At 37.8% G+C, this 13,072-nt stretch overlaps 2 protein-coding genes across 2 annotated transcripts in view; both read left to right on the top strand.

Moving 5' to 3' along the window:
• The window catches only part of LOC134840350 (F-BAR domain only protein 2-like), a 284,611-nt gene that overhangs the window by 218,929 nt on the left and 52,610 nt on the right, over nt 1-13,072 (top strand). The window lies entirely within an intron of this gene.
• On the top strand, nt 2,097-5,928 carry LOC134840339 (coatomer subunit beta-like). The gene is made up of 2 exons (XM_063856101.1): nt 2,097-4,656; nt 5,181-5,928. The coding sequence occupies exons 1-2, from the start codon at nt 2,101-2,103 to the stop codon at nt 5,484-5,486; spliced, it is 2,862 nt and encodes a 953-aa protein (XP_063712171.1). The 5' UTR covers nt 2,097-2,100; the 3' UTR covers nt 5,487-5,928.

The raw sequence follows: 13,072 nt of genomic DNA, 5'->3' as shown, positions 1-13,072 counted from the left end.
TGTGATTTTTTGATTTTCCAATACGTATGCATAGCTGTTGAAAATTATCTTTGACCCATTGTTTCATTTCCGGATCCGATTCTTCTTGTTCGCGTATATTCAATACATTTTGTTTATTTTTTTATTGTATTAGCTTGGCACCGATTTGTGGTAGTATGTTGCGTCCAATAATATTGGCTTTTTGATCATCTACAATGATGAATGGAGCTGATTGAATTTTCCAGCCTCCTGATTCGATCGTTTTAATCAATCGTCCTTTCGGGTTTATTGTTTCACCATTATAACAAGCCAGGTGTCTTGCTGTGTCGTTTGGTGGGATACACTTAGTAATGCTGATATATCGTTTTGTTGAATGCGCCGTGCGGTTTTTTCGTTCAAAAACGACATTGGGCTTCCTGAATCGGCTATAGCGAACAATTCTTCTGGATTTGTTTTTAGTTTCACAATATGGCCATTTAGATCATCTTCCGACAGGAAATTTGTATTTTTGATCTCAAAAGATTCAGCGGTTGCCATAACCGAGAATTTGTCTATTTGATATTCATCCCATCCGTTATGTGATGTAAACTCGGCAAAGGCCACCGGATCGGTTTCGGTTTCCAGGCTTTCTGTTTCTAGTTCTTCCTGTTGTTCGTCTTGCCGGGTTCCTAAATAATTAACGTTTGTAGATCTGCAAACTTTTGCAAAATGCCCTCGTTTGGCACATTTTGAACAAATTTTATCTTTCGCCGGACAAGATTGCAGGTGATTCTGATTGTATTGGTTTCCGCATTTGTAACATTGTTTTGAACTGTTTGTATTGTTATTTCGTTGTTTTCCTCTTGTGTTTTGTGATCCGCGCGGATATGGTTGACCGCGGAACCCGCCTCGACCTCTTTGTGAGTTTTGGTTATTCCCAGAGTTATATCGACCGCCCCGAGTATTGATATAATGTATTGGTTCTTGTTTTGGTGTAGTTTGTCCCCCAAAAGGATTTATTTTCATAGTACGACTATTTTCAATTCCTTTTTCTCGGCGAATTGCATACTCATATGCGTCTTGTGGAGTCCGTGTTTGTGCTAACAGTTCTTCCGCGATTTTTTCGTTGTGCATGTGTGCTGTAAATATGTCTCTAACCCATTCATCTTCTCTGTCTCCACAATCAGCCCGTGAGGCTTATTCGACGAGATCTGCATGAAATTGTTCCAGACTTTCCGACTTCTTTTGTTAACGGCAAATAAAATTATATCTCTCGAATGCTACAATTCTGTTAGTAACAAAGATATCTTCCGGTGTTGTCATGAATTCTTGTGTGGTTACATTGTGTAATACAAGGTTAGGTCTTTTCTGTTGGACTTGTCTTTGACCCTCGGCTCCCAGACAGAGAAAAAGGTAATTCCGGACTCTTGCGTCTGCTTCGTCCCATCTGTATGAGTTGCATAGTACTCCTTTCTCCCGGGCTTTTATGACGTGATTCTCCCAACCAACTCGTTTTTCTTGATTGCGCACCTCGCGATTTTTCCGTTGCGCGTCTGTTTCGCCCTGTATTTCAAGTTCATACTTAGGCTCGGCGGGTTCGAAGAGTGTTGGTCTGGCTCTCAATAAGTTCCGTATTTCGATCCAATCCTTTGCGAACACAGCCATCTCCAATATAGCTGCCCACTTTGTCCATTCTAATGGTGGTTCGTCCGACGCTCTCTCCCAAAAGGGGTTAATATTCAGTGGGTTTTTGGTATATCCTGCTGGCTGCGCCATGTCATACCAGAGGGTATGATATTATAATCCTTGAATCCGGATGGATCGATAAACCTTATTTCTAAGTCGGAGCGATATAAAACAACTAGTTGACAGACAACATTAATTCAACTCTGTTTCTTATTTCAATTAGAGTTCGTCCTCTCTGTATATCAAGGTCAAGTGACCAGCCGTCTAGGCGTTTAACATAAGATTATTAGTAATATAAATAACATACATATAAGGTTAATTTGTCGATCCAGAGCGGATGACACCTTAAGTCCGAGAAAATAGCTGGTATGATCTGAGAAATGTTGATAAAAATTTCAAATCTTGAAAAATATATAGCTGCGCTGCTAATTTCGACCTTTCCTTTCAGTAAGCAAAATGTCAGCCACTGAGCAGATTTGCTACACGTTGATAGCGCCAGCATCTGGTGAAGCAGCAAGTGAAATGACCTTGAAAGAAGAGCTTGAAAGCGCAGATGTTAAGAAAAAAGCTGAAGCACTCAAGAAGGTCATGCGATTGATGCTTAATGGGGAAAAGTTTCCTGGTCTTCTGATGACAATTATCCGATTTGCACTGCCCTGTCAAGACCATCAAGTGAAGAAACTGCTTCTAATTTTCTTCGAAATTGTTCCGAAAACTTCATCTGATGGGAAGCTTCTGCCTGAGTTTATTCTTGTCTGTGATGCTTACAGGAAAGACCTGAACCACCCGAATGAGTACATCAGAGGATCGGTTTTGAGATTTCTGTGCAAGTTGAAGGAACCAGAGCTTCTGGAACCTTTGATGCCGGCCATAAGAGCATGCTTGGAACACAGACACTCGTATGTCAGACGAAACGCAGTTCTGGCAATTTTCACAATTTACAAAAACTTCGATTTCTTGATCCAGGACGCACCTGATCTGATATTCAACTACTTGGAAGGCGAGCAAGATTTATCCTGCAAACGAAATGCTTTTATCATGTTGATCCAAACTGACACGGATAAAGCTTTGAACTATCTCGACTCTTGCATCGACCAAGTCAGCAGTTTTGGGGATATCCTTCAATTGGTGATTGTTGAGCTTATATACAAGGTTTGCTTTAGTAACCCTGCAGAGCGAGCCAGATTCATCAGGTGTATTTATAACCTCCTGAATTCAACAAGTGCAGCTGTGCGATACGAAGCAGCGGGAACCCTGGTGACTCTGTCGGGAGCTCCGACAGCTGTTAAAGCTGCGGCTTCATGCTACATAGAACTGATTGTGAAAGAGAGTGACAACAATGTTAAACTGATTGTTCTGGATCGTCTGATTGATCTAAAAGATGATCCGAATCATGAGAGGATCTTACAAGAATTAGTAATGGATATCTTGCGCGTCCTCTCTGCTCCTGATTTGGAGGTTCGTCGCAAAACCCTGTCATTGGCCCTGGATCTGGTTTCCTCGAGGAACGTCGAGGAGCTGGTCCTGGTTCTAAAGAAGGAAGTCCAGAAGACTCTAGCAAGCGCAGGAACTGCAGTCCAAGACGATGTTGGGAAGTACCGACAGCTTCTAGTACGAACCCTGCATCAATGTGGAATTAAGTTTCCAGATATTAACCCAATTATAATTCCGCTTCTTTTGGATCTTATTGGAGACGAAAATGAAGCTGCTGCGCAAGACGTTCTTGTGTATGTCCGAGAAGCTGTACAGAGATTCCCGAATTTGAAAAACAATCTGGTTCAAAAGTTGCTGACGGAGTTCAACACGGTGAGAAATGCAAACATTTTCCGCTCAGCTGTATGGATTCTAGGAGAATATTGTTCTACAATTGAAGAGATACAAGGTTCCATGCACGCAATCGCAAAATCCCTTGGCGATATTCCTATTTTGGAATCGGAACTGAGAAAAGACTTGGATAGCGGAGATGGACACAACGAAGAAGAGGAATCGAGTTATGCCCAGAAGCGAGTTACTGATATGGGAACGTATGCTTCAGAGAGTGCATATACAGCATCTAAAAACTCGTCCAAGAAAGAACCGGAGAGACCCCCATTGAGGCATATGTTGTTTGAAGGCAACTTTTTTGTCGGCGCTTCTTTGGCAACATGTCTGACGAAAATGGCTTTGAAGTACGTGTCTATGGTACAAGATCCGAAGAAGCAAAATCGATTTGTAGCAGAGTGCATGCTAACATTGACTACAATCTTGCACTTTGGCAAATCATCGCTGCCCAAGAAGAATATATCCGATGATGACGTGGACCGAATTGCGGTATGCCTCAAGGCGCTCTCAGAACCCTCAGAAATGATGTCGACCATCTTTGGTGAGAACTGCAGGTCCAGCTTGCAATTAATGCTTGCGACTATTCAGCAACAGGAAGCCAATGAAGTAGCCGCATTGGACAAGAAGTTAGTCGCCGTTGAAACTGATGACGCTATAAACTTTGGTCAGCTTCTTACCAGAGCCGATATGTCGAACAAAGAGAACGCCTTTGAGGCATCTCTGCTCCAAGCTGTAGGCTCCAGCTCCAAGAAGGACAAAGTTGACTTCTCTAACACGAAGTTGAACAAAGTGACCCAATTGACAGGATTTTCAGACCCAATATACGCTGAGGCGTATGTCAACGTAAACCAATTCGATATCGTGTTAGATATTCTTGTCGTCAATCAGACCTCTGACACTCTACAGAACTTGATAGTCGAAGTTGCGACTCTTGGAGATCTGAAGCTCGTCGAGAAGCCGACTGCAGTTAACATTGGACCCTTGGATTTCTGCAACATCAAGGCGAGCGTGAAAGTGACTTCGACTGAGAACGGAATCATTTTCGGGAATATTGTGTATGATGTGAACAATACCCACAGTGTAGTGGTGTTGAATGATATCCACATCGACGTTATGGACTACATAGTTCCGGCGTCGTGCACAGACGTGGAGTTCAGAAAGATGTGGCAAGAGTTCGAGTGGGAGAACAAGGTACGTTATAGGCACTTGAGAAAGGTACACTTGGACAAGATTCATTACCGAGCAATTGGCCGACTTCTGAACGGTTTTATTGTATACTCAAATTCAGCTTACTGACCCAATTGATTTAGAAGTTTGCAAATAATGGCATGTTGTATTGCAAATTTGTTTTCCGCGGTACCCTGGAATTTTTTCGATCGTTTTCGTTAAGTTTGAGAAAAACTTCGTCCAAACTTCATATAGATTACTGAGATGATAACGAAACTTGTGAGTGCGAGCAAGTTTGCACAGTGTTTCGTGCACACAAACTGCAGTAAAGTCAACTTATTTGTCAAATTTTTCTGTGAGGGTGGGAAACTGGAAAAGATTCCTAGATTTAAAGTTGCGAGAAAGCGAATATTTTTTTGGCTATACTATTTCTAACATGTTCAGCCCTAGCTATTTCGTTGTGAGAAAGCTGAAAGTTGGAATCATTATTTTGGCTTTATTTTTGCTGACAAGTTGAGCTGCATATCTAAATAAAGTCATCATTTCAGGTGTCTGTTAACACGAGCATTACTGATCTGCGAGAATACCTTCGGCATCTGTGTGCCACCACCAACCTCAAGTGTCTCACCCCAGACAAAGCACTCTCAGGCGACTGCGGGTTCATGGCCGCAAACCTCCATGCCAGATCCATCTTCGGAGAAGACGCACTGGCTAACCTGTCAATTGAGAAACTGAGTCCAGATGCTCCAGTGACTGGACATATCAGACTGAGGGCGAAAAGCCAAGGCATGGCACTGAGTTTGGGAGATAAAATCAACTTGTCTCAGAAAGTGGGAAGAAGTCAGCAGCAGTGAAATGGTAGTAGGCGGGAAACCGAAAGGAGATCGAACTCTAGCTTATAATGATCCATATAGATATATATTTTACCCAGCCTCTAATTGGTCTAAGTAATTTTGATAAGTCTTTGGACGGAATTGACTTCAAGTTTAGTCAAATGAAGCAAAAAATGAATACCGAATTTAGGAGGCTTAAGAACTTCAAGCATTTTATGATATGAGGCTTTTTTACCTGGCGAATTTAATTTCACTTCAATAAAGAATGAGCAAAACGAGACAAAGTATTCCCGGAATTCTGGTCGTCCCGAATATATTTAAAGCTATGGTAACTGGGAACAGATGTTATCTGATAGGTGCTGTATTATTGTTCAAATCTTCATCAGTATGTGGTAAAAAAAATGTGAGGCGTGATTATAAATTAAATATTGGTTGTAAATATAATGTCAAATTTTGAACACAATCTTTACTTTTTAATTCCTCCTGCTCAGTGTATTGGTTGTTCTTGTTCTGCAAGTTATGGTCTTGCATGTTAATTTTAAAAACCTCTTTCAGATTAATGGGAAATGGAGCATCTGTGAAAAAAGGAAAGACTCCAAATAATGAAGTGAATGATGCTTCTCATCTCAACAGGTACGCGATGAGTGAAATCGCTCATACTCTTATCCTAAAGCTGAATTGAGAGCTGCATGTTTAAAATATAATTTGAAGTCTTTGAGTTGAGTGTTGTGGACAGAAATTTTGACAGATTTAAATGGTTAATTGCACGGATGGCGTATCTATTTTTCTGATTGAATATGTGTCCTGTGTCCATTGATGGTTTTTGCTTCAATTATGGGAATGGATATTTTTCAATTTGATTGTTTTTTCTCCGAATAATTTGAGTTGGATCGGATCTGTTTTTCTTTTAAGTAGTTTGTTATTGAGTACACCTGTTTGTCACGCTGTCTATTTACAGCGAGATAGTTTCATGCAACATTTTAGTCTAATGCTGATCTGTACTACTCTTATTTTCTGTTCTCAATAGATCTTCAGCAATATTGGAGGAAGTTCCGAGGTTATTCAGAGAGTAACTTTTTTCTTATATCTTCTAAATTGTTCTAATATCTATCAGACTTGACAATGAGCTCTAAGATGCTAGTCATGGGATTTGATTGACTAGTATAGTAACGAATTCTGCTGTACAAAAAAATAAGAAGCAAGAATGTAACTGAAACTACAAACCGGTTGCAATTTGCAGGTCCAATTCGGCGGGATTGTTAGAAACTCCAAGACTGGCAGCTCAGACTCTGAACAACAAAAATCGAGAGCTGTTGTCAGAAATTCATCAGCTCAGAGAACAGGTTGGATGGCTGGAAACAAGCAAGCTAGATTTGGAGGATAGAGTAGAAAACTTGACAGGCCAATGCGATGACCTGAAATTGCGAAATACCGAATTTGTGACAGAAAACATCAAAATCAAAACAGAGCTAAGAAAGCTTCAGTCTGTGAGTGAAATGAACAGAGATTTGGAATTTTGACCATTATTTCGCTTTGATTTTGTGTTATGTTCCAGGACCTTAGCATTAAATCCGAAGCACTTGATTCCTGTCAAAGAGAACTAAATGAAATGGTATGTACAGTTTTAGTTTCTTAAATTTAAACGTGAGTTTGTCAGAAAAAGAGTGATATATCCTGTGTAGAAGCAAAATGCGAAAGGCAAGAGTAAGCAAATGCAAAGAAAAATGGCGGAGTTTAAACAAAACCTATCTCTGCAGCTATTCGAACTCAAGCAAGAAAATGAAGATTTGAAATCAATGCTAGACAGCAATAATAGTAGCTATCAGAGTTCATCGGACGTGCAAAGAATGAATGAACCAAGCCGAGTGAGTACACTCGGAACAGATTCGGGTGTGATGAGTCGTGAACAAACGGCCTTGGATGAGTTCGGAATGGGAGATACGAGCAGTTTAACTCAAATGTCGCAGTCTAATCTTGTCGTGCGCTTGTCGTCAAAAATTCAGGAACAAGAGCTTGAAATTGAGCGTCTGAAAAAGGAGCTATATTCAAATCGGGTAGCTGACTCATAATTAGAGGATGTGTAATCATGAAGTGCTATGTGTGTGCATCATTAAAATAATTTATGGAAGAGATGGAATTCAGCAAGTTAATGGGTATAAGCGTTACTAGGATGGAATTCAGCAAGTTAATGGGTATAAGCGTTACTAGGCATAATAATTGCTCGATATAATTATTGCTTGGTATAATTGTTAATTTAGGAAATGACAATTGTCACGAAGCTCATGAGTTAACATTTTCAGACTTTTAACTGAAGTTGTCTTAGTTTAAGCCTAACTTTTTGTTCTTTCAGCGTGCTGGCTTTGTATGAAAAATTATAGTAAATTGAAATCGATGTTGCTTTTTATCGGTTCCATGACATTCGAACCTATTCAAAATTACTTTTTGCCATTCTACTTTACACTATCCTGCCATATATTTATCTACCCTGGTGCGAATACAAAATAGTCCCAAACAAAAACAGCCCATACAAAACAGTCCAGGCCAAAGCATTTGAATTTTTTGGCCTGAACTTTTGGCGGCGACAAAATTGATAGCGCTTTAAAACATCAAACATGAGCGTAATTGAAGATCAAAGAACCGAAAATTATCTTAGACTCAAACTCTGGCAACACAAAAAAGATTTCCAATTTTCCGAAAAACATTGAAACTTGGGTAAACATGAAAACGGATATACCGGGTGCAAACGTTCGAGAACTGGGCATGGGTGAAAACGAAAATCACACCATCACCGGCATCCATGATTTATTCGGTTTCAAATCGACACCAGCTCAGTTTTAATAAATCAAGGAAAATAGTGGTAATTTTTTTTCCTTGGTAATGCTGTATAAATATAAAAACAGAAAACTAAAACATTATTTTGTATCCTTTCAAAACCCCAATGATATTGTTGAGTTGATTTGACTTAATCATGTTAGTTAATTTTGTCGAATTTTGATATCAATTATTTTTGGGTCAGGCTACTTTTCGTTCGCTTTTTTTTGGAAAAAAAATGTCGGCCTTGAGTAATTCTTTATGAATTTCGGAAAGAAAGGGTTTTTGCTGTTCACTGTTTTTACGAAACTCGTGTGCCACCCTACTACAACTTTTTTTAATGCGGGAAAGCTCGTTTTGTACTCGTTGATGACAACTCCCTTACTCTCTGTCGATCCTACATGAGCTGCTATCGTCCTTGAGATAAAAGTCTAATGATATATGTCCTCGAAATAGTTGAATATATATTGGCTTTTTAAAATTGCTATACCTTAGGGAAGCTCGCACCCATCGGGTATGCCTTCGACAGTTAGAAATGCTGTTGAGAGAAAATTTCGAATAAACTCACGAAACTTAAGATCAGTCTTATAATTGTGAGTATTGCCTGTCGATTGTGTGTCTTGTCAGACTCTTTGACTCATAAAAGAAACAAAACTGAGATTGAGCGCACTGATGCTGATAGCTGTTATTGAGTCCGATGGGTAGCTGTTCTGCAGAATACTGAGGAGGCGACAATGCTGTGATTCCTTTTCTTTTTGTCGCTAAAAGAGCGTAAACAAGAGGTTTCATCCATCCTTCAACTACAGCGCGCATAGTTTAATTTTGGTAGAATACGTAGAATCAATCATCTGATGGAGTAGGTAAGTCTAACCCAGGTAACGTGGCGAACACATAAATCCGATTTTATTCTTGGATCAGAATCGTGTAAGAGAAACTGCTCCCCGTCATGGGTTTTCTGTAGGGACAGTGGTAATTCATAGCCAGTCAGCAGAATTAGCTCCGCCTTCTCATGCCTTTTTATCGCGACGAACTCAATTTACAGCTTATTGCTTAGGGTCCTAGCACAGTCATATTCTGAGAAAGTTCGACCAGAAAGTGAATTTAGACATGGCCAAAATGCTTCTCAGAAAGTGACATTCCAAAATGACTCGTTGAGGTCCTTGCCAAAAAAGGACTAGCTGGTCTCAAAAAGTGATTCGTGCCTTTTAAGTTTGGGGTTGGGGCTAACTAAAAGCTCTAAAACTGACTGGGGTTTCAAAGTCTCAGAAATAGGTTTAAAACGACAGAAGTGGGTCTAAAATTTCCAAAATTGTTTCCGAAACGAGAAAAAATTTAGGAAAACAACAAAAAGACTCAAATTCACTAGAATTGTAACAAAGTTAACCAAAATTACAAACAGCTGAAATGAGGTAGATTTATTAAAAAATGTAATTAAATTGTAAATGGTAGCCCTTAAGGTAATAAGTTAGCCCTAAACCCCAAAAAGATAGAATAGTTGCTCGAATCGTTCAATTAGTATCCGATATCTTCCCTTATCTTTTTGTTTTTAAACTTTCTCTTTAGTCGAACTTAAAGATCTCATCTTTTTTGAAATATCCTAGGCTACTTTTAGTTTTTTGAATACATTAGGCTCTACTAAATATTTACAAATCAATCAATAAGTTAACTGCATCATTGATTAATTGCTCTTTTTTTGTTCAAGTTTTCATCTTCGAGATTATTCGTTACTTGTTTGAATATATCGTTGTAGCATCTAGATTCATGGGCAGGTTTTTATGCCCGAAAGCTTGTGGAATAGTTGTATTTCCTCTGCATGAACTCGACGTACAATGATCCCAACACTCGATAATTTTTTTCTGTTTTATCTTTAATACTTTAATTTATAAAATTCAGTGATATCAAATACATATTTCGACGCCCGGATCTTTCGTCTCGTGTGGTTATGTTTATAAATATTTTTAATGATATGTTTTTTGCATTTTGTGATTTCAGGTCTGATTTTTTTCTGGTTCTTTTTTCAAATTTTGCCTCTCGACTGGTATCCGGAATCCATTCACCCTCTTGACCTTTTTCGTTTTCCTTACTGTCCTCATCATAACGATCACTTTCATTTTCTCGTTGAGGCTTCAGATTCAGCTCAATTGTTTGATTTGTTTGTAAATTATGCTCAGAATTGTATACACAAACGAAGCGTGGTGGATTATTTAGATTTTTTTTCTAAGCTAAGTCGCAAATAAAAGTGCTCATTTGGTGGCACTTTTGGTATATTTCAATTTTATCAAATTTAAGCTTATTTAAGCATAACACCCTAATGCTTATGTTGCTGCTTTATTTTTGGCTTATCTTAGGTCTTGTTTGAAAACATGTGTATTATGAAAATGTATGGGATTAGTTGTTCGTTTTTTTTTGCGACGCTTTGTAGTATTTTGCAGAAATTTCAATTTTACTCAAAAATTACTGTGCCGATTTTATTTTAAAAAAAATATACCGATAGAAAAATCGACTCCTCTTATGCTCGTTTTGCTCGTCTTCTCTTCATTTTATCTCAGGTTCTACGGCCTTCGAAAATTTCAGTTGGGGGATTTTGGACCTATTTGTTTTGAATTTTTTTCGTTTTCTCAAATATTAAATGCTCAAGTTGATCCAGTTTTCTCAAATTGGGTTAGTGTTATAAAAAAGCGCCGTTCTTAAATCGTTCTAGAAATTCAAAGAGCTTAAAGAGCATCAATTTTTTTTTTGAAAATCGAAAGTTGATAATTTTCAGCAAAATCAGTGTGTTTTTTTAATGTTTACTGGCGTTCATTACTCTTTTTCAATTTTCGATTGGCTATGTTTAAAAATTCGTACCAATGGGAAATTTGGCTGCTCTTCTAATGCCTACATAATTCGCTAGTCTCTCTTCATTTTACCTCACGTTCTACGGCCTTCAAAAGTATCAGTTGGGGGATTTTTGGCCTGTTTGTTTTGATTTTTTTTTCTCAAATAATAAATGCACAAATCTGAGATTAAGGTTTCAATCAATAGAACAAATTATGGAGATCTATCCTTCTCAAGCGGCTATTCCGTAAATTTGGTAGAAAAAAGTTACTGCTTCAAATAGCCCATTTTTTGGCATTTTGGTTTATTATTAAAACGTTTTGACTTTTCGTAAAAACTACTCTGCTAAATTAGAGATTTGGGGTTTAACCGAAAGAAAAAAAAAATTAGTTATCCGAATCTCTCCTGCGAAAGCCGCTATGCCCTGATTTTTCGAGAATTTAAAAATTTTCTCGTGTATTATGAAAATGTATGGGATTAGTTGTTCGTTTTTTTTTGCGACGCTTTGTAGTATTTTGCAGAAATTTCAATTTTACTCAAAAATTACTGTGCCGATTTTATTTTAAAAAAAATATACCGATAGAAAAATTGACTCATCCTATGCTCGTTTTGCTCGTCTTCTCTTCATTTTATCTCAGGTTCTACGGCCTTCGAAAATTTCAGTTGGGGGATTTTGGACCTATTTGTTTTGAATTTTTTTCGTTTTCTCAAATATTAAATGCTCAAGTTGATCCAGTTTTCTCAAATTGGGTTAGTGTTATAAAAAAGCGCCGTTCTTTAATCGTTCTAGAAATTCAAAGAGCTTAAAGAGCATCAATTTTTTTTTTGAAAATCGAAAGTTGATAATTTTCAGCAAAATCAGTGTGTTTTTTTAATGTTTACTGGCGTTCATTACTCTTTTTCAATTTTCGATTGGCTATGTTTAAAAATTCGTACCAATGGGAAATTTGGCTGCTCTTCTAATGCCTACATAATTCGCTAGTCTCTCTTCATTTTACCTCACGTTCTACGGCCTTCAAAAGTATCAGTTGGGGGATTTTTGGCCTGTTTGTTTTGATTTTTTTTTCTCAAATAATAAATGCACAAATCTGAGATTAAGGTTTCAATCAATAGAACAAATTATGGAGATCTATCCTTCTCAAGCGGCTATTCCGTAAATTTGGTAGAAAAAAGTTACTGCTTCAAATAGCCCATTTTTTGACATTTTGGTTTATTATTAAAACTTTTTGACTTTTCGTAAAAACTACTCTGCTAAATTAGAGATTTGGGGTTTAACCGAAAGAAAAAAAAATTTAGTTATCCGAATCTCTCCTGCGAAAGCCGCTATGCCCTGATTTTTCGAGAATTTAAAAATTTTCTCGTGTATTATGAAAATGTATGGGATTAGTTGTTCGTTTTTTTTTGCGACGCTTTGTAGTATTTTGCAGAAATTTCAATTTTACTCAAAAATTACTGTGCCGATTTTATTTTAAAAAAAATATACCGATAGAAAAATCGACTCCTCTTATGCTCGTTTTGCTCGTCTTCTCTTCATTTTATCTCAGGTTCTACGGCCTTCGAAAATTTCAGTTGGGGGATTTTGGACCTATTTGTTTTGAATTTTTTTCGTTTTCTCAAATATTAAATGCTCAAGTTGATCCAGTTTTCTCAAATTGGGTTAGTGTTATAAAAAAGCGCCGTTCTTAAATCGTTCTAGAAATTCAAAGTGCTTAAAGAGCATCAATTTTTTTTTTGAAAATCGAAAGTTGATAATTTTCAGCAAAATCAGTGTGTTTTTTTAATGTTTACTGGCGTTCATTACTCTTTTTCAATTTTCGATTGGCTATGTTTAAAAATTCGTACCAATGGGAAATTTGGCTGCTCTTCTAATGCCTACATAATTCGCTAGTCTCTCTTCATTTTACCTCACGTTCTACGGCCTTCAAAAGTATCAGTTGGGGGATTTTTGGCCTGTTTGTTTTGATTTTTTTTTCTCAAAT

This window comes from Symsagittifera roscoffensis, chromosome 2 (genome assembly GCF_963678635.1).
Source record: "Symsagittifera roscoffensis chromosome 2, txSymRosc1.1, whole genome shotgun sequence".
In the NCBI taxonomy this organism is placed as follows: Eukaryota; Metazoa; Xenacoelomorpha; order Acoela; family Convolutidae; genus Symsagittifera; species Symsagittifera roscoffensis.
Note: the sequence above shows the minus strand (reverse complement) of the source record. Positions and strands in the feature narration are given on the sequence as shown.